We start from the raw sequence: 22,002 nt of genomic DNA on the forward strand, positions 1-22,002 counted from the left end.
CAATAGCCTGTAGGCATTTTATTAATGTGTTTATTTCTTCATTTATTCATAGATGACCAACAGTAAGCTATTTGTAAAATCTGTGATGGCTCCTCTGTCCAACACGGTGCAGATCTGTCAGATTTCTGTTTTAGATTAAACAAGGCCTACTTGAATTACAACAGGTCATGACTGACTTGCAGTAGAAACCAGTTAAAACCTGAGTAATTAACACTATAGTCTTCACCTCAATAGGAATTATCATTGGATTTTAGATTTAATATGTTAGTGGCACAGCTGATCAGTTCAGTCCAAAAATCTCAAAATGAGTAGCTACTTTGACAATTTCAACACGAGTTTGACAAACCATTGACAGCTACTGAGGAAGACTGTGATGTGTGGCTGAAAGCTCAGAGAAAGGTGAATTAGTGGAGCTTTTTTTTTTTTTTTTTCAATTCAATTGCCAAATGTTTTTGTAAACCCTGAAAAAATCGTCTGTACCAGATGTTGTGTATTGGTAAAATATGTTTGTGTGCCTCCATTTCCACCAGAGGGAAGCAAAGCATGTACCTCCTGAGTCCCAAAAATAAATGTCATAAGCAAAGAAGAATGACTTCCGGAAGTCAGTGAGATATTTCCTGGAGCGCCGGAGTTAGCTAGGTGGTCGGTTAGCATTAATACTGTTTTTGGAAGTGTAGCATATTTTCTTACCGTTGCCATGAATTAAGACCGAATTGTCGAACGCCATCCCTTAAAACGTCTCGGTGGGTAAAATGCACATATAACGTTAGAATATAATATTTTTAACAATATTATTTATTACGGTTAATAATGGCAGTTGACTTTAGTGAGCTAATTTAGCATACATGTATACTCAGCTGGTTTAGCTAACGACTACGTTAGCTGGGGTTAGCCAAGTTAGCCTCCTAGTTAGTTTAACATAAAATTGCCACTCATCGTTGCTCTGGCAGTACCTCTTAAATTCACCGTTATCGACACAATCTGTAAGAATTCTTGTTATCGTCATGATCAGTAGTTTGGCTTCATCGCTGATGACATAATGCCTCGGTAGCGGTGAAAATGTCTTAACGTTACAACTATACATGTCGTTGACAGCAAAGACATTGAAGCCACCGTCATATTAACAGCTGATTATTGTTAATGGGTAACCTATGCACTGTACTCTTGACAATAAAAAATTCTGAGATTTTGGGAAACTTGTGACCATATTTATCATTCTGTGAAGTTACGTTGCAGGCAGCGATTGTTCTGCCTGTCGGGCAGACTGGACTGGACTTCATTGTGTATAAACAGTACCTAAAGCTGTCATTGATCAGACACCTGTCTTTACAGTGGCTGGCTGGAGAGAGCGAAAGAGAGGTGTCAGGCATGTATGCCACTGGGAAATACAGCTCGCGGGGCCCTGCTCTTATCCCGCGGATGAAAACCAAGCACCGCATTTACTACATCACCCTCTTCTCTGTGGTGCTGCTTGGACTTATCGCCACCGGGATGTTCCAGTTCTGGCCCCACTCAATTGAGTCTGCAGCCGACTGGACCCTCGATAAACGCAGTGTTCATGACGCTCCTCTGGTCCGCCTGCCTGTCTCCAGTCCCATTCCTGAGAGGGGTGACCTCAGCTGTCGAATGCACACCTGTTTTGATGTGTACAAATGTGGCTACAATCCTAAAAACAGAATCAAGGTATCTGCCCCTCTGAGCAACCCTCACAGCACTGAGCATACACAAACTAAGCATATCCCCTCAATATTTTGCTGTGTTCCTTGTTGCAATTATGACCCATTGCTTTTGTAGGTCTACATCTACCCTCTGCAGAAGTTTGTGGATGAATTGGGGGTACCCATCAGCAGCACTGGACTGTCGAGAGAATACAATGATCTGCTCAGTGCCATCTCTGACAGTGACTTTTACACTGATGACGTCAACAGGGCTTGTCTTTTCATCCCATCTATTGATGTGCTGAATCAGAACTCCCTGCGTATCAGAGAGACTGCCCAGGCTCTGGCAATGTTACCCAGGTGAACCTTTAAACAAGAAAAAAAAAAATCATTGACTTAATCAGTTTTGACCATGTAGTCCATTTACTGCTTCGTCCCTTTGCTCTCTTGTCATTCCTCTTTATGAACCTCTTTTTCTCAATTTGCCCTCATATCTGTTTTGTTATCATTGGTGTTAGAGCGTTTTCATCAATCCCAGAGAATTTATTTCCGGTCACATCACCATCTATGTCAGGGGTCTGTCAGAGTGGACGGCATTTTTGGTTTGCTGCCGGTGGAGAATTTTTTTCATAAATACAAGAAGGACTCAAATAGACATTGAGTTTTACTTTTACTTGAAAGAACCTTCAACCCAACGTCTTTATTCTGAGTTCAAAATGTTTTTGTTGCATACAGAAATGTATTTTCATTTTCTCTGCAGTCATTAATTGATTTCATAAATGCGACACATCATAGTTTGTTTATACATGGCATAAAGGCAAAAAAAACGTTATATGCAGTGTTATTTCATTTTAAATGTCAAAGGGGGTTTTGCGGCTCCCAGTGTTTTCTTTATTGTGGGAAATGGGTCCAAATGGCTCTTTGAGTGGTAAAGGTTGCCGACTCCTGATCTATGTTGTGTGGGATGGAACAGTTATTTTTCAAATACCAAAATAATATATTGAAATATATGTTCATCATTATGTCCTAAAATGTCAGCAATAATGGCCAGTGCTGACATAAGACGGAAATATCACAAGAATCCAAAGCGATGTCTAAAGATTTACCTTTTCTGGTAATCTTTAAAACAAATCAAAGACTTTTAAACAGTGGAATCAAAAGCGTGATTTTCTTTTGTTAATGTAATCTGTTAATTAACTGAACTAATCAGATGTCTGTTTTGATAGGTGGGAGAAAGGGATGAATCACCTACTTTTCAACATGTTACCTGGAGGCCCCCCAGACTACAACACTGCCTTGGATGTGCCCAGAGACAGGTAGCTACAGGACATCTTAAAAGTTACCCAAATATTCAAGAATGGGTTCATTACAATCTGAGTCACTGCAAAATCTAAAATTACATATAAATGGTTCAGTTCCACAGTATGTTAGTACGTTGAGATGATATTTAGTTTGCTTGTTTCTTGAAAGAAAATACGTGTAACAAAAACTCTTATTTTTAGATCAAAGATAAAGGTCACCACCAAACAGTTTGAATCAGCTGATGCACTACTACAGTCAGTTCAGAATTCTGCAGCCTAAATCTGAATCTGGATCTGAAACTGGAAACTACAAAAAACTAGACAGGAGGGAAGCATGTTGTCAAGATTCATGTTATCAGGATTACTGTCAGCAACTTCCCACTCGTAGGAGCAAAATCAAAAGGAGAAGTTTGTTTATATACAGTATATTCTGTTTCCGGGACAGATGAATTTCATTTTCCCAATGGATTATGCAATTTTGAATAACATTTGCCACAACTGCAGTCACTCGCAAAGTGTTGATAATGACCATTTGATGAAGATGAAAGAGATATTTACAAGCGATTGGAAGATAACATATTTTCAAGAGGCCTCGAAGAGAGGTTTCAAATCTGGTTGTATTTACCAGCGGAGAGCTTGAGTCTCAAGATGTTCTGTAGGCTAGAGTGATGGTTGTGGATGGAAGAGGGTTGGGTTTGTGAACATGCAGCCTTGAGACAATGAACACTATCTTTAGCTGCAAGGAATTTCCTGGGCTCATCCAGCTGGAGTCCATTTGGCATGGAGCCTCATCAGAACCAGGTGTGTGTGGCTGACTCTGTGTCTCCACGTTATGTTCACCTTGCCTGAGAACTGAACACAATCCAAAATACATTTCATCACTTACTGGACTATATGGGATCTATTAACGAGGGCACTAAGCCTTGTTTGATGTCACTTCATGTCTCACATCAGCCTTGTTGGTTGCAAAAGTGCTCACTGGAAGCAAAAGAACAAATGAATGAATTTGTATTGTTAAGTATATTTCTGTAGCTTTTGTCTGTTGACTCCCAGGTGTGCTGAGCATTGTTACGATCCAGATCCATTTGTTTCAGAGTGCTGCTTGCTGGAGGTGGTTTCTCTACATGGACCTACAGACAAGGTTACGATGTCAGCATTCCAGTGTACAGCCCCCTTTCTGCAGATGTTGAGCTGCCTGAGAGACAGCCTGGGTGAGCACATTGACTCTCATTATCTTGTGTTAGTATTGCATTGACCAAAATTACAGTCACTTTACCTAATTTATCCACAACAGCTTAACCACAGACAGTGCTCCAAGGGAACGTAATGATGTGTGATATTTGCAGAGGACTTCTTCATAAAATAAAAATAATTGTGGTTTTTGCCCTAGTCCTGATTAATTATAGTCAACAGTATAAAGTATGCCATGATAACCAGTGACATATTTCCCATCTTCATTCCCCAGGCCACGGCGCTACTTTATTCTGTCCTCTCAAACTGCCATTCACCGCGAGTACCGTGCTGAACTTGAGCGCTTGAAGGAAGAAAACGGAGAAGCATTGCTCCTCCTCGACAAGTGTAGCAACCTGTCTCAGGGTGCCTCCTCTGCACGGAAACGCTGCTACAAGGGGCAGGTGTATGACTACCCTCAGATCTTGCAGGTGGGAAGCACAACTGCGTTAAAACCGATTGATTTCAACTGCATTCAGAACGATTTATGTCAAAGATGAAGAGCATTAACATGCACTATCCTTAAATGCACTTCTTCCTGAATGTGGTTACTTTTGGCTACATAATTATTTTTTGATAAATTTCTGTTCAAAGCTCTAATGATGATACTACCAACACCCAGTGCTTGTTACAGGCAGAACAGATGCTGTATACATGTTTGAGCTGTCCAGAGGCTAAAACTTCTTGGGTCTTCAATAAATACTTCTTTGGTGGCAGAACATTTTTTGGGAGGTAGAAATTATAACCCAGGAACTAAAACTGGTACCAGGTTTCTTTGGTCAAATTGCAGTTTCAGTTCCTATAATGCTCTTTGGTTCTTGAAGAAGTTTATAGCAGTGGATTGGGTCAATACAGCCTGGTCACAGATAGTTTGTTAACAGTTTGCTCCTCACATGTCTCTACAGGAGTCTTCTTTCTGTGTGGTTTTGCGGGGGGCACGATTGGGTCAGGCTGCCCTCAGTGATGTGCTGCAGGCCGGCTGTGTCCCCGTCATCCTCGCTGACTCCTACATTCTGCCCTTTTCTGAAGTACTTGACTGGAAAAGGTCTGATAAAGTCACTGAGCAACTGAACTACAAGATAATGTTTTTCCAGTGTACCATTTTCAGTTGACTGACTTAATGCTTCTGTTTCTGCAAAGGGCATCTGTGGTTATTCCAGAGGAGAAGCTGTCAGAGATGTACACCATCCTAAAGAGTATTCCTCACAGACAAGTTGAAGAGATGCAGAGACAGGTAACAGTCACAATGTCTAACCCAAGAGATAGCACCTCTCAGAACAACTTATGTAAAGTGCCTTACATTCAGTTGCTGTTTGAGAGCTCAGCTTTACATGGTCCACAGAAGTGGTTTAGAGCACTTGCATGTCACATCTGACATGTGCCTGTACCAACCAGCCAATCAATCAAGTCAGTGGAAGCCTAAACTCATTTTACGTTAAGTGCGAAAGACAGAAATTTGGATGCCACCCTCGCTCTTTGTAAGTTTGAATTTCCTCCTTTGCTCAGTCTAGATTTTAAAAAGCTTTCAGAAGACTCAGCCATGTTGATTTTAGCTTGAGTGAAATTCACAGAAGACTCTCTCTTTCCATTTCATATCTGTACTGAGCCACAATAAACAAAAGTGAAAGCAGCTATGAGAGACGTGCACCAGTTCAGCTGCTCCTCATTCCCTTGTATCAACTCAAGTCCATTTAGTAATTATACTGGCCAAACAGACATTTAGGCCAAAGGCTCAAAGACAAGCTTGGGGTTGAATTACATCAGAAAAGCTGGGGAGGGAGTGGTAGGGGTTGTTGTGTGGGGGGTATTCTGCTGTGTGTAGCTCACAGTGAGCTTGGTAGCATAGGTATATTGATATCCACAGTATTCCTCTGCCTGCTCAGATGATCTACAGATGGATTGAATTGGCTGCAAGTTGATTGTTGCCTGAAACATTTCTCTACAGATGTAATTTTGCTTTAAATCTGGCGAAACTAATGGTGTACTGCTGCATACTGTACGGTCACAGGTCACAGTCTAAACCCACGCTAAAAACATCAAAGTGTGCTTGTCCAGTCAGCACATTGATGATTATTGAAATAATCAAGCAGTTCATACAGCACTTTTGTCAGTATACAATGGCTTAAGATTTATATATATATATATATATATATATATATAATATAGAATAAAATGCTAAGAATTTAATACTTCATACTGAATGAAGAAGTCCTGAGAGATTATTCAAAGCAGGTGCACAGTTCAGTGAAGGCTTGACATGAGATAGAAACTGTCATCGAGCAGATAAAGTGGAACTCGCATTAGAAGAGCTTGATTTGATAAATGCGCTCAAATAAGGATTAAGTGTTTATGGGAGGTTTTTACCAGGCAGGAAGTCATGTGCCTAATGGGACTCCAGAGCACTAACTGTTGAAACCCCTACGTTAAAAGCTTGTTTTCGCCACACTATGGATTAAACTCGTGAAGATAATGGGTCTGTCACAATATCCGCACTTGCAGTATTTGTGAGGAGTTAATTGCCTACTTGTGTGACGTATTTCCATGAACCCCCATAGTGCCCAGGTGCCTGTTCAGGCGGCAAGTGTATGGAAGTTTATCAGAGCTCTCCAAGATACGCTTGATTAATAAGAACATCTCATCATGGCATGGCTCAGTGGAGCTCAGATGATTTGTTGCAACAAATAAGCAGCGTCAGTCATAAGGTATTGTAATTATAGTCGCATGAGCGTAGAAAACCCACATTCAGAAGCACATTAATATTCAGAGGCAGTTAAACTGAGTTATCTAGAATCATGTAGGTTTATTGTACATAAAAGAGCCATAATGTGGTATTATTTTGAAAGGTTATTTTTCCAAATCTGTCATAAAAGGATATGATATTTCATATTTGATAACGCAGTATCACTCCTCACTCACATTTTGTCCAGGCATATACTCTCCACATTCCCTGGTGTAAAAGATGAGATGATTTTAATTTTAGTCTTTGTGTGAAATCATTTTTGTGCTTCCTAAGTTCTGATTTCTTAAAACATTCTAGGAGAGCTTGAACATTGATGTACTCTTTGCTTTGCTTGAGTTGGTGTATTTGATTAGTTTTGCCAGCAGAGGGCTCAGCAGCCCTCTCTTTCATGGTGTGCTTATGCTCCCATGTAGTCTGACTTTTGTGCCTACAAATGTAAAAATAGGAATAGATGATGCAATCTTTCTTCAGAGGAAATGCCAAATAATGAAAAGCAAAGATATACTTTTTTTAGTGCAGTTTAAGGTTTTGTCAACATAAGTTATCGTAGCTCCTTTCAGATTCCAGAGATCAATAAAAAAAAAAAAAAAACAACAGCTGCTCGAGGCCCTCAAAATTTGTTTTCATTGATAGTCATTAATTGCCCATCTGGCAGGTCAAGTGTGTTTTGTTTTTTTTTTTGTTTTTTTTGTCTAGACTAAAGCAGAGTAACATCTATATGAGTGGCGCTGCAGTTTTAGTTCATCCTGCGTGGACACAACATTTGATTAACTTAAGGAGCAAGTCTTATGAGAGACCAGGTCAAGCTGTGATAGACTACTGTTGAGCTTCCATCGGTAGTCAGCAGACTCGGTTCAGACAGCAGAACTCATTTTCAAATTTGAGATGATGTAATGGCATCCATTTAGGTCACATATTAAAAGGCCACATACTAAACAGCTGCGAGATGATAACATGCTCAAGTGAGACCACTGAACCCATGTTTGTGTGCTGACTCCCATGAGCCTTGTTTGGGTCATACCCTCAAAATATGACACATACACTTCAGACCATTATTAGATTAGCGCAGCTAAATCCATTCAGTTATTAAATTAGAATATATAAAACGGGAGAGGGGGGAGTTATTGCCCAAGATGGGATCTTAACTTCCTCCTCGTCCTTTCCTTTGCTATTGCCCTGTTATTGATCTTAACCCTGATGAGTATCTTTTTTTTCCTTTTAGTCTATTGATCCTACCTGCCTTCCCAACTTTGTTGTAGTCTCCCCAGCACTCTAGCATGCCGAGCAGTACGCTCTCTGCATCTGATTTATAGAGTATGTCAAGTCTGTCTGCTCTCCTCTCCCCCCTGTGCTGTCTGCTTCTCTTCAATCCTTCTTTTTATGTGCGTCCCCTCTTACAGAACTGAACAGTTAGCCAGGATGATGACAGGTGTCAGTGGCTTTTTGGTTAGCCAGGAATGTAATAACAGATCTGTCATCTGCCCAATCTATAGTTGCAGATTTGACCTCCTTGTACTATCAACCGATTATCCTATACCTGTTTTCTTTCCTCACAAATAAAGTTAAAGTTATCAGAACGTCAAAGCCCGAAGTTAAATTTAAATTCTGGAGTGAAACGGTTGAACAGGGCACAGTACAGTCTCACTGCAGAATGTTTGGAGCCACACAAACTATGGTCTGTCAATGGGGTAGTTTGTAATCCAGGAAACCATGGGGCTCACTAGCACCGCGACTGTGTAATCCCGCATGAAACCTGCCGCTAAAGCAGTGGTCTTCAGCCGTCCTGCTAGCTTTTACTGTAGCCGTTCTAACAAGGACTGATTTACACCTGGGAGACCAAGCAATTATTAACAAGTTGTGTGTGTATGTGCGTGTGTAGAAATGTTTTGATCACAGTTAAAAGTAAAGTGCTAATAAATCTCGAGCAAAATAATATTCCCAGTGCGCAGCTCACATGATTGAAGCGGCCTTGCTCTGACTGCTGTTTTTGATTATGTCAAAAACACTAATGATTGCCTGGTTCTGTCCACAGCTCACTGGTTGCCAATTCTGGTCTATAGGTTGAATCATCTGTCAGGCACTTGACAACTTCCACTGAGTTAAAAAACGTAAATCAGACTACGGTAATCTAAGATGTTTCCGATCATCTCTTTGACCTTCATTTAGCATTTTAAACAACAAAATAGTGGAAGTTGTTGGGGAGTTCTCTCAACTAAAGGGAAATAAGATAATTTGGTTTTAACCAAGCGTTACATCAGATGACTGTTACATTTGTTTTACAGAGGAATATATTTTGGATCTTGCTTTTGAGATTGTTTGCTTCATATTTGCAGAAGATCTACAGTTGTATTAAACTTAATTTGCTTTTATTAGTGAAATAAATTTTGGTTAGCTCATGGACTGAGTAGGCCAGAGTTGCTATATTTGTACTACTGCTCATCTTTGTTCTTTGTTAAAACAAACAAGAACAAGGTGAAGACTACAGGCTAGATGCTGCAGTTGGAAGATGGAGTGAAGTTTTCTCTTCCTCTCATGCAACGCTGTCTCTTCTTCCCCGCTAATAAAAATTCCTGCAGGCACTGGGAGAGGGTGGAGGGTGGTGGGACGGGCCCTAGGGCCAGCACAGTTTTCTTTTTGCCTCCTCCCGGTCAGAAAAGAAACTTTCATCACTGGCTGATTTATGGGCCGTTGGGATTCCCCCCTGAGATTAGAGAGTCTTTTTGGATTCTCCTCACCCCCTCTATAAAAATAAACGCTGTTTTTGTGTTATTTTACATCTCCAAAGCTCTGTTCCGTACTCAGACATGGGTGATTTAGGCAATGGTCACATGTTCACGTGCCAAAAAGGACTGTCTTTGTTTAACATGGGCCACACATTAGCCAACAATACACACAAGAGATAGAAATATAGCTCAGACACTCAAATATTCACATCCTCTTCCTCCGGAACTATGGGTCATTGAGGAGCTGGTGGGGTGGAGTCGGCCCAGTCTAACGTGGTGCCTCCTGGCAGGAGACAGTGTTGTTTGAAGCGTCATTAACTCTTACAGGCTTCTCTCGCCTCTGACCTGTCCCTTGAAGTTGCTTAATAGAATAGGGGCCTGCAGGTGGCAAGGAGGCTAGCCACATGTGTCATGGTCAGTAACACTATTCTAGATTGATCAAATCATTGTAACATTCATGTGCTATGGTAAAAAGAGTGAAAAAGTTGAGTTCAAGATGCATTAATTTCCATATAAATTTCTTCTTCTGCATCTCGACCATAATGCAGCCAGAGCTTAAACATCTATCTGAATAAACGAATTCATTGTAGAGGACAGGTGTTCCCTTTCTCTCTCGCATGTTTGCCATCTTGGCCAAAAAGGCTGTGTGAAGTGAACTGCGAATGAGGGCAGTTTGAGCTTGGTATTCCAGCAGCCAGTGTGATAACATTAAGTTATGGGTTAAGAGTTCAGTTATCATTAAAGTCTGCTTTTCGCATCAGAGATCTGTTGAAGTAAAACAGGCACCGTCAAAAGAAATTTTAGACAGCCTCAGAAGAAGAGTTGGTCAAGAGGCTGCAGAGGGCTGCAAAATGGTCTTTTAAGACTCGGACCAGAGGGAAAGAATCTGGATTTTACAGTTATGACTTCATACTGGTGCGTTATCTTCTGTCATGTAATGGCATATCATGTAATAAAAATACCAAAACTGAGTTAAAAGCAAGAACATGGCAGCAGTTTAACAAAATACTATCTTTTTCAAGTTAAGGTCAATTATTGTATTTCAAGTAAACGTAGCCATTGTCCTCAGTACAGACAGAGAAAATACAATTATTTCTGTTACTTTTTTATTGACATCTCAATTGTGGTGACTGTTTTGTATCAATGCAACTATCCAATTCTGTACGACAGCTCAGCTCTAAAAGTTGAGTATGTTTGGTTGATATACATTTTGTTGAATATGCAGTGCAAAGTTGATTCATGGGTACATTTTAAGATGTCTGTTCCATCTGTCCATAGGCACGCTGGTTCTGGGAGGCCTACTTTAGCTCCATGAAGGCCATTGGCTTGACAACGCTCCAGATCATCAATGACCGCATCTACCCATATGCCGCACGCACTTACGAGCAGTGGAACAATCCACCTGTGGTGGTATGTAACTGTGTACATTTGATGTTTATGTGCATTTTACAACTACTTATAACATTTAGCCATTGAATAAGATTATTTGTTTCAATATTGTGTCTTAACCTCCCATTGTTCTTTCAAAACTATCCGTTATTTAGCTCCGTCCATGCCCTGAAGGCTTTTCTCTTCCGACACACAGCTACGTAATCTATACAGTGTGTGTGCTCTACTGTGCTGAGCGACTCAGTTGTATTCCTACAAGTCTTTTTATTGGAGACATCTGAATGACGGCCATCCAGAATGGAGCTGTGACCATACAGACGCTCACAGTGCCACATAAGCTTCCCCGCTCTCCTGTGCCTTGTAAATCAAAGCCTCTGTGGCAAAGTGACAGTAGATGGCTTCACTCTTTCTGAAGCGCCACACATGCAGCGCTTCATAGTTTGGTATACACCCAGCTAGCTCTGAGGCAGCCAGTTTGTGTCAGCAGTTCTGTACTAGGAGGATGCCTCCGTTGTGGTGAAAAATAAGTTCCTGCATGTCTGAGTCATTGTGTTTGTAGAGAGTACGCTGGATGTGAAGAATGGTTTGTGTGTTTAGCATCCCTGCGGTTGTGGGAGTTTGTGGCTGCAGACAGCTTGGCTGGGTGACTATCTCTCAGGAGTTATTAATCAGCCCAGTCTGATCTAGAGTCTCCTCCATCCTCAGCCTGTGGGGTAGAGGCCTGTTCATGGGAGCATATGCGTAGATGCATAATGATAGGGCTCAGCAATATGCAAAAAAAAAAAAAATCAGATTGTGATTATTTTGACAGATTTTGCGGGAGCGATATGAGTCATGATTTTAGTGGGAATGATTTTTGAATTTCATTTTCACTGAAAAATGTATAAAAATAAGGATAATGTGATTTTTGCTGGAATCTGTAGCAAACCAGCATGTTTCATTACGTCTGGAGATTATGATTTGTTGGCCCAGGCATCTGTATCGCACCACAATGCTTCATTTATAATGGTATGTTGTGAAACATTTTACGTTAATCAAAAAATATTATTTGGATGTTGCACTTTTTGTCATTTCAGTAACATTTCCATTAATTGTTCAGTTGTCTGCAAGTATCCAGGTGTAAGGAGATCCACTGAAATGCTCAAATTAGAGAGGTGGCAGTCACAATCAAACAGGCAGCGCTCTGAGTTGTGTTTGTGCAGTCCTTCAGGATTAATAGGTTTACGGTCAAGCAGCTGCTCACTCTTGACCATGGTTGCCTGTTTTTCTCTGAGCAGGTAGCTTGTGAATCAACAGTTACACTTGACATTGCCCACTTATGTCAAAATGTTTTGTCAGAGCATCCAACCCGTAGTCCAATCTATCAGTATCACTCAGGTCTCATGGTTTGTCCAGACCCAGAGGCGGTTAATTGTGTCAGAGTACAGACCTTTGGCCGTTCCTGCCTTCGATGGGAGATGAAGTGTTTTCTCGATGGATTCAGTGAATGGATGGTGAGAAGAACTTGCACAGAGCACTAAATAAATCAGGCAGACATTTTTTCCCCCTCTCCTCCTGTAGTCTTTAGGCTGGTAATTGAAAGCACATTTCCCAGGATTGCTGGTGCCTTTGGAAGGGGGGTTTCAGAATAAGGGACAAGCTGCTTTTTGTTTAGGAGTTGTAAATAGTGGGCATACTTGCAAAGTTTATACATTACAAGAATTGAGGCATCTCAGTCTTTCAACATTGTCAGAGTAAAAAACATTTTTGTGGTTATTGGCACCTGCACATATGAAAATCTTATTTGATCACAAATGTTTAAAAGTTACAGTACACTTTGTAAGTATTTGGACATTTTTGTTTTCACTCAGTTCTCCTGCACATTACATTTTAAACGAAAAATGCTATGAGGTTGAACTGCTGACTTTCAGCTTTACTTTGAGGGTGTTTACATTCACATCTTATTAGCCAAGTACTGTAATGTTTATTAGACATAATCACGTATAGATAAAAAGGGGTGTGAGTACTACACTGTCCACTCACCACAGATGTGAATCCTTTAAATACCCTTAAAACTCAAAGTCGGCACTTTAACCTCAGAGTCATTTTCCTCTGAAATCCAGTTAGAGTTGAAATAATAAAAACACATCACTGTCCTAAGACTAATGAAGTGTATCGTATCTTGTGTTGCAAATGTATTGTTTGCATTGTTCAGCAATAAATTAAATGAATGGATTGATTCTACCACTACTGTGGTCATTTTATCTTGCTCTTAATCTACATACCTTTGAGGGTGATTAAGTGTCTTAGTTTTATGAAGAACCACTCAAGCAGTTCAAATAACCAGATACGAGTCTTCGTTTTTAGTGTAAATATAAAGTATTAGCTCCTTCAGATCTGTTGGTGACATTTTGAGCTGCGGCTTTCTTTTCATCTAACTAATTCTGTTTGACAAATGACTTAAGTGGTCTCTGCCTCTTTTATTCTGTTTTAAAGCATCTGTGCTGCGTATATGTGTTAGTTTAATTATTTCCCGCTCGGCTTGTTTGACAATGTGAGAATGACCACAAGGAAGTTTCCACTTGCCAATAAAGCGACTTTTTATTGGTGGAGGAGTGACTGATGTTGTGTAAAAGGCAGTAGCTGTGTCTCTGTTGACAGGCTTGTGTTGATGCTATGGAGGGAGCCACGTACTCACTGTGTGGCCACCTGGGACCAGAGAAGAAACAGGGTTTATATGTACCCACAGATTTACTGAGAGAGATGGTCTCTTTGCCCTTTTCAGACTGATTGTCACTGTAACCAGGGTGGAACATTTTTGGAGCCTTTGAAGACTTTTATCGAGCTTATTAACCCTGATGCTCCTACAGTTGCTTGTGTTGTAGCAGCACATGCTTGTGAATGAAAGATATGGGCTTTCTTTTTATTTCACTTTAGAAAACAACCTCAGTAGACAAAGAAGAAGTAAGTCTGTGTGTGTACACAGACTAATGCTAGTTGTCTCTTCTAAGCCAAATGACTATGTGTAACTTTCAAAGTTCAGTATTTAGCACACACATACCATCAGAAAACTCTCCTATGGCCTCCTGCATTTAACACTGTCACTCGATCTAAGCTGAAGTCAGTGTGGCTCCCAGGCTTTACGAGCCATTTTAAAGGGGAGCAATGGCAGAAAAGCCAAGTTCCACATTGACGGTAGACGGCCACAATTCACTAGCTGGCAAACTCCACTCCTTCAACGCTCCCTATTTCTGCCTTCCTCCTCTCTGTCCCACCCTGTTTGTCCTACATCCCACAAGACCCCTCATAATAACATCACAAGAGCGGTTGATACAAGAGGGTAGCCAACCTGTCTTGTTTGCAAACCTCTTCGCGGTCTTTCATGTGCTTCTGTAGTAATGCTTCTGTTGGGTTTACTTGGCTTTCTCACTGAAGGCTTTTGGCACTCTGTCCTCTGCCTTGGTTAGCCCCGAGACACATTATTGGATGATTCTTGCTCCATAATAAAACCATCATCTGGAAATTACTGCAGGTGACCTCACTGTCCAGTGAAGCGCTGCTATAGTGTATTAAATCATGGAAAACTTGACAGACAGGGGTTGACACAGAGCACACAAAGCTAGCTCTACAGTAGCTTTTCTTGGAAATGAAAATAGATGAACAAAGATGTTTTTCTTTGTTTCTTGTCTTGTGTAGAAGTGGTCCAGCGTGAACAGCCCTCTGTTCCTGCCACTTATCCCACCACGGGCACCTGGGTTCACAGCAGTGGTGCTGACCTACGATCGTGTTGAGAGTCTTTTCCGGGTCATCACTGAAATCTCCAAGGTGCCTAGCTTGGCTAAGCTGCTGGTGGTGTGGAATAACCAGAACAAGAGTCCTCCTGAGGGTGAGTATAACAGATTCTCATCACAAGTATGAAAGTTTGTGAAGCTTTCCCAGAGATATAGTTACTCTCAGTTGCCATCTGTTAGGTAAAAACCAATGCAGTCTAACACAACAACCCTGCAATAAATCCAACCTTTCTGAAGGTTGAGGTTGTACTTTGTGGTGCTGTTGAATTGAGATGTTAAGACTTTACTCAGTACTCAGTACCCTGAGCATAGGCATGTATACACATAATGTATATATATGAATAACATCTGAAGAGGCTGTCAGTGGGTCTCAGTCCTGACTGACCACCAGTACTCTATTTAACTTGTATTTTTATTGTTACCTGTCTGTCCCTCTGTTTCTTTTCTGCCTTTCATTACTGTTCATCATCAGTTGTAGTCCATTAGAGATGTTTCATAGTAAGCTATTATTAATGGTTATTTATTTCACCATGCACTAATTATTTGCCTTAATATAGTAATTAAGTACACAACAGTTAATCGTGCCTTACCCGACTAAGAGCTCAGACGAAAGACTGTTCTGGATAAGGAATTAAATCGGTCCTGCTGCTGTAAGAGTTGGCCAATGTAATGAAGTAACGAGAGGACTTTGAAGTGCTCCCTCATGGCTGTGAGTTGCCTTTTCATTAGAGGCATCAGCGGCGCCTGGCTGGAGCTTTGTGACCCATTAGAATTAACAAGGGGCCATTGACAGGTCAGACTCACTGGGCTCAGTCCAGTATGAAGGCAGACTTCTTCCCCATTCACACCAAGCATTGATCTGATGTGTTTACAAGCTCCTATTTTTGCTTCCTCCTTGATTATTTTAAGGCAGTGCTCTGACCAAGTACCATAATGTTTTTTTTTTATGTTGTTTGTTTTTTACACAGTCTAGCATCTTTGCATTTTCTGTCGGTGGTCAGAAGCCTATGTTTTAAAACAGACTTAAATTACATTATGGTTATCAAATTATCTTGATCTGCCTTCAGTGTTTGTGTGTTTTCATAAATGATCTCTTGTATCTGTACCCAGCTGAGATTAACTGGCACACAGCTACAATAAATGCAGTCATAGCTTATCCTTTGTAATGTGGAAATAAGTTTGTTGGTTCTTTAATCCAGTTGATGTTGAATTGAACAGCAGCTGCATTTTGAGCCATGTCAAGCTGGAGCTGGAGCTTAAGTTTTAAAATTCAGATAATAGCCAATAATTCCCTTCTTCCTACTGTCTTTCCAACCTTGGAAATGAAAGAAGGGATGACAGCAACATGGACAGAGTGAAAGAGGAAACTCTGGCCATTTAACATAGCACTTTTCCCGACAATAGCTTTTGACAGGAGACCTCAGACATTGGTAGGAGGACCTGGAGCTCCTCTTATAGGCTGCCAGGCCCCAGTTACCCCTTTAATGAGGGGACACATTCTGTGTGATCTGTCTGTGCCACAGTCCGTGCCATGGACACTGCCCAAGATCTCTGAAACGCTCCCCTGAAAAAAGCACTTTGTTGCTCTGCCTCATGGAGAATCTTAGTGTGGTTGGATTTGCACGTGCTTGAGGTTAGCGTAGCGATACGAGTCAGTGAGTGAAGTGAACTCCCAGATCACCTTTTTCCACTGCCAGGACAAACTTCAGATATTTCTGTCAGTGGTAAATATCATCACAACTCCTCACTCTGTGTTGTGATAGTGTGGCCATATTTCTAATCATGTGCAGCTCTTAAAAATGTATGATAATGTTACATACTGTATATATGTTTTGATGTGTTTTGTGTCAGCTGTAGCTGAAAATGAGTTTCAATTGATTGGTTTGCAGATTATTTTCTCACTTTATTGAAATGAAAGATGTGCGGGGGGGGGGGGGGGGGGGAGTGAAAATGCTCATCACATTTGCCCAAAGCCTAAGGGGACGTTTTCATTTGGAAAGCTTAGTTTGTCTGCACAACAGTGCGAAATCCAAAGATTGTTGACTTTCTATAAGACAAATATAACCAGCAAATCTTCACATTTGAAAGCTTGAACCAGCAAATTTATGCAGTTTTTACCTGAGAAATAAAAACAATTAATCATTAAAATTGTCGCCACTTCGTGAAGTGATGTAGTGATTAATGGTCTGAATTGTTTCAGCTCTGTATCTATGTCTAAAAAATAGAAATGTGGTTGCAATTATTGTATTGTTTGTTTGGCAGAGTCTCTTTGGCCGAAGATCAGTGTTCCTCTCAAAGTCGTGCGAACCAAAGAGAACAAGCTGAGTAACCGTTTCTTCCCCTACGACGAGATTGAGACAGAAGCTGTACTGGCCATCGATGATGACATCATCATGCTGACATCTGATGAACTGCAGTTTGGCTACGAGGTGAGAAAAAAAGACCCCTCCCCCATCCAAAACCTTGACATACTTTCCCATCCTCCTCTGCTGGCAAGTACAGCAGGGCACCATTTCAAGTTGATCCCTGTGTTTAAAGTCATTCAGGGAGATTACAGTCTCATTCTCCACTAGTTGGGGATTTGACTCCCTGCTGAATGTGTTTGATGTGTGAAGAATGATGACAGGTCTAGAGCTGATGCTTTCCATGCCCACATACCTGCCCGGCAACCGTTAGCCCGGCACACTCACCTGAATCCATTTAGAAGCCATTTAATAAAATTGTGCTCAGTTTAAGGATAATTACATGGAATTGCAGGCGGGATAGAGGAGCTGTCTGTTTGACTGGATGACAGTGCCTCTTGCTTGCAGTAGAAGGGTCAGACTGACTGCTGGTGCCAAGACTGAGATATTCAGCCGATCATTACAGATACTTCTATCTGAAAATTTGGTAATTTGACTCTCAGTTGGGATTTTTGCCTCAGACAAATCTGTTTTGAACTGTAAGACTAAATTTTGAACACCCCCGATTCATTCATCTTTTAGTGTGTCAGTTCTCACCGTAGTTCAGTTCACCTGAAAATGTCTGACAGTCTGTCTTCTGTCCTGATCCAGGTATGGAGGGAGTTCCCTGACAGGCTGGTGGGCTACCCAGGCCGGCTGCACCTTTGGGACCATGAAATGGGGAAGTGGAAGTATGAGTCGGAGTGGACCAACGAGGTGTCCATGGTTCTAACTGGAGCCGCCTTCTACCACAAGGTGACCTGGGAAATTCTGGCTGAAATGAAGCCGTTTTTGAGCTGCTTGAGCTCTGCTGTCAGAGCTGCTCATGGATGTTAGAACTCTTACTTAGTGATGATGCACACAGAACGAATTTTGAAAAGGAAATTGTCCATTCTGTTTGGAAATTAAACAATATATTTTTGCAGAAAGGATCAAAGATTTTCCAGTAGCCTTCTGTTTTGGACAAGGCTAGAAGATCACAGTGATAGATGAGCAGAGTGTCATAGATAGAGCAAGGTTATCTCACTGCTGCTTAAACCTCACACACTCATTGTAGTTCAAAGTAAATTCTAGCACAGTGGTTCCTCCTACGCACTCTTGGGTCAAACAGCGTCTGCATTGTTGTACATAACGAGTCTGCAGTATATCTATGTGACACCTTGTTATCATTTGTTTCCATTCCAGTACTTCAACTATTTGTACACATACAAGATGCCTGGAGACATCAAGAACTGGGTGGACGCTCATATGAACTGTGAAGATATTGCCATGAACTTCCTGGTGGCCAACATCACAGGCAAAGCCCCCATAAAGGTACATTCATAGCTCTGACTGGCCTGGGTGCTTTAAGCTTGCTGGGGGGAGGCTAAAGTCTGACAGGGTGGACCAGAATCTCTGGGTTTGATCAGCTCTCACCCTTCACTGCCTCTCCCCCTCCCAACCACACTGACTGTGCCCAGGTGCAGGGGCCCGAACTAAAGCCCGGCCTTAACCTCCCTTATCTGGGTGTCACTCACTGGCACTCCCCCTCTGAGTATGTTTTCCTAAGCTCACCGGGGCTCACGCACACCCTGCCATCAAATCACAAGCTGCACACTTCCCTACACCTGCACCCGCACTCCCACCTCCTGCCATATCTCCTACAGGTTCCTTCAGCAAACACTCACCCTCTCCAACTCTATCCCTGTCTGTCTTCTGCTCGAGGTCGCTCATGTTCTTCCGCACACACATACATTCACAGGTTCAGAGCACCGGGTGCAGGCATGTGTCGGGGGTGTTGTAGATGTAACAGAGGAAAGCGGTGCATCATCTCTCTCCATCTCCATTGATGAGAATTCAGACATGTTCCCCCCACGCTGTGCCTCGCATTACATCACAGACTTATTTCGTCAGACTGGACAGTCTGTTAGCATCTATCTGGGCTGCTGAGGTTTGACAAACAGTTAAAGTGAGTTGACATGACTGATGTGACTTTGTTCTGCTTCTGTTTAGGTGACACCCAGGAAAAAGTTCAAGTGCCCGGAGTGCACTGCCATTGATGGACTGTCCCTGGATCAGACACACATGGTGGAGAGGTATGGTGCTGTGTGTGGGTGTGTGTGGGTGTTTTTATCTAAAAGTCCATGGATCTAGCAGTGTTTCTTTCTGAGTATTTTAAAAAGAAGACATCAAATCACATTTACATTTGTTAAACAAAAATCAGAGTAAAAAGTGGATTTTAAAAATACCGTTCTGTGTGCTGTGTTGCACACATACTGTAATTTAAAGGTTTTACAGACTCTGAGTCACTCCAGCAGCACACTTGCATTTTTTTCATCACTTTTCTATTCGCTTAAAATTACAGAAGGGTTTTGTGTTCATTGCAAGAGAATCTTGTTTTACAGTAAACTGCAGTCAACAGTGTCGTGTTGCAGCAGGAAACACAACAATCAAAATTTGGGTGAAACTCAATTTAAAACAGTCTGCTCCTTTTTAAAAAACTTGCCATATTTATCAGTGAAACACAATAAAAGTGTTATATCTTAATTATTTTCACTCTTTCCAGTTACCTCTTTGACATAAGATGCAATCATTTAAATTCAAGTCCTACATATTTGATACACAGGCAAGATCTTCGCTTTGCAAAAATAAACACAAGAACAGTGATTTGATAAAGCTTCTACTTGCCAGTAAACACAGATATAAACAGATGTAAAATGTAGAAAAGAAAAGCTTATTTGAGGAAGAGGGGCCCTTATAATAAGTGGAAAGAAAGAAAAGGTGAAGACATTATCCATATCCATATCCATTGATTAAATAAATAAATACATGTCTTTAGCCTGCTTTTGAAGTAAACACTTTGTGTTTTCATCCCTAGATCTGAGTGCATCAACAAGTTTGCATCAGTTTTTGGTACAATGCCTCTGAAGGTGGTGGAACACCGTGCAGACCCAGTGCTCTATAAAGACGACTTCCCAGAGAAGCTAAAGAGCTTCCCCAACATCGGCAGCCTCTGACCAGTACGTAACAGATGCACGGACCTCGTCACAGCCTCAAAGCTTCAAGATTTGTCACCAACATTGTCTTTAATACAAGACATCGATTTTCAGACTAAAGTGGTGCATGCTCCTGTCGCATCTCAGTACAAATGATTCGCTCTCTGGTTTTTAAATTAAATTTAAAAGGCAGGATTGTGCAGGACATTTAGTTAAGATCTAGAATGGCAGAGGACATGGGAATCTCAGCATGATGATGAGTGCGGTGAGAATGATTTGTTTATTGGAGTTAAAATAAAAAATATTGTCAAACGTTTACCGACACTAATGTTACTGCTACTGGAGGGTTACTGTGAGTCTGATATTTGATGGACAGGCTGACTGATTGGAGGCTTGTGGTCCCTCACTGTTACTGTTTTGGAGCTGGACGCTTTTGGCTCCAGCTGCTCTGGAATCAGCGTATACAGTGTATATATTTGTATTTTGCAGCAGTGCTGTATAATAGTCATAATTTATGATGCTCCAACTAGGATAAAAAAAATGTTCCTGGACCTAATTCTTTTAGCTGTGGTGTATGAAAACAAAAAGTAATAAATGTTTAATTTACATGATATATATATCAGTGACATGTCTGTGAGGGCTTTATGTGCTGGTTAATTGAATGTGATAACACAGAGCGTGGTGGCTAACAGATGATGTACAGTAAATGTTTCACATACGGACCGTTTTTACACAATCAGATTGGACCAAGCGGGTACCATAAATCTTATATTTAGTGAGTAACTGCTGATTTTAAATACTGATTCAGAGCTACTGGAACATCTTGAATTGTAATTTTATACTGCCTGAGCAAGCCTTTCATTTATATTAATATATAGGAAAAAGCAACGGTGCTAATTGAAGCACCCACTAAGTCATTTTATGAGTTGAGTGTATGAACACTGCATAAGCATAGGAGTTATTATTTGATTTCCATGCATTTGAAAAATACTGTACAGTGAATAATGGACGGTTCCCAAATCCACACTTTTCAAAACAAATATGTATAAACTGTTGATGCAATGCTTTTGTTTTTTGTTTTTTTATTATCCCTGTTGTGTGTGTTTATATTTTTTCCTTTTCATCACTTCTTGTCCCAGCTCCAGTATTTAGCCTTTAAAATTCGGAGCAGTGCAGTCTTTAAGATGTTAACATTGCTTTGTGGTCTCTTTATTTGCCCCATTTTTTTTTAAATTGTTTTCATAAGGTCAGTGAAATTGTTTTAAATTTTTTTGACTGGGTTTATGTATCTAAGTGTATATATGACTTTGTAATACATAAGTAAAAAACACAATATGTCTCACAGTTTTATTTAATTTATTTTTTTTCCATCTACGTATGTGTGAGTGAGGTGGGATATGATGAAGTAAGACTTTTTCCTTTTTCATGCCTGTCTTTACTCGGATCTCAAACTGTCCGGAGCAGACCCTCCGTGACACGGACGATCCACTGTTCCCTCCAGCCTGTCACCTGTTGTTAATATACGCTTGCCTAATCCACCCTGTTCAATGTCAGCAGTTCAAAAGGGCGCAGTTCGTATTTTTGTCAACTTCAATTAGTGTGATACTCTTGTGGGTTGTGCGATCTCATTTCAGTACTCGAGTCCCTTCAAAGGGACTGAAATGCGTGGGGATTTCAGAATGCGACTACGGGGATGACACAATATTTGGCAGGGTGGTGCAATGCAATAAGACACTGCAAATTCATTGGTTTTTTAACAACAGCAGACAACTTTT

General features: G+C 41.0%; 1 protein-coding gene across 1 annotated transcript; it reads left to right on the top strand.

The window, feature by feature from the left end:
• Positions 1-623: 623 nt before the first annotated feature.
• On the top strand, positions 624-21,567 carry ext2 (exostosin glycosyltransferase 2). Its single transcript, XM_041934499.1, has 15 exons — positions 624-743; positions 1,333-1,683; positions 1,795-2,018; positions 2,885-2,974; positions 4,054-4,170; positions 4,425-4,620; positions 5,095-5,234; positions 5,330-5,423; positions 10,931-11,062; positions 14,717-14,906; positions 17,074-17,240; positions 17,865-18,008; positions 18,438-18,566; positions 19,245-19,327; positions 20,110-21,567. The coding sequence occupies exons 2-15, from the start codon at positions 1,369-1,371 to the stop codon at positions 20,246-20,248; spliced, it is 2,160 nt and encodes a 719-aa protein (XP_041790433.1). The 5' UTR covers positions 624-743; positions 1,333-1,368; the 3' UTR covers positions 20,249-21,567.
• Positions 21,568-22,002: the final 435 nt, after the last annotated feature.

The sequence above is a fragment of the Chelmon rostratus genome, chromosome 1 (assembly GCF_017976325.1).
Source record: "Chelmon rostratus isolate fCheRos1 chromosome 1, fCheRos1.pri, whole genome shotgun sequence".
Classification (NCBI taxonomy): Eukaryota; Metazoa; Chordata; class Actinopteri; order Chaetodontiformes; family Chaetodontidae; genus Chelmon; species Chelmon rostratus.

What these genes read in the sequence shown, in the direction of transcription:
- ext2 (XM_041934499.1), top strand. Translation starts at nt 1,369, where the DNA reads ATGTATGCCACTGGGAAATACAGCTCGCGGGGCCCTGCTCTTATCCCG. An exon ending in CTGCCTGAGAGACAGCCTGG is followed by an intron (nt 4,171 to 4,424) that starts GTGAGCACATTG and finishes TTCATTCCCCAG; the next exon opens with GCCACGGCGCTACTTTATTC. An exon ending in ACTACCCTCAGATCTTGCAG is followed by an intron (nt 4,621 to 5,094) that starts GTGGGAAGCACA and finishes ATGTCTCTACAG; the next exon opens with GAGTCTTCTTTCTGTGTGGT.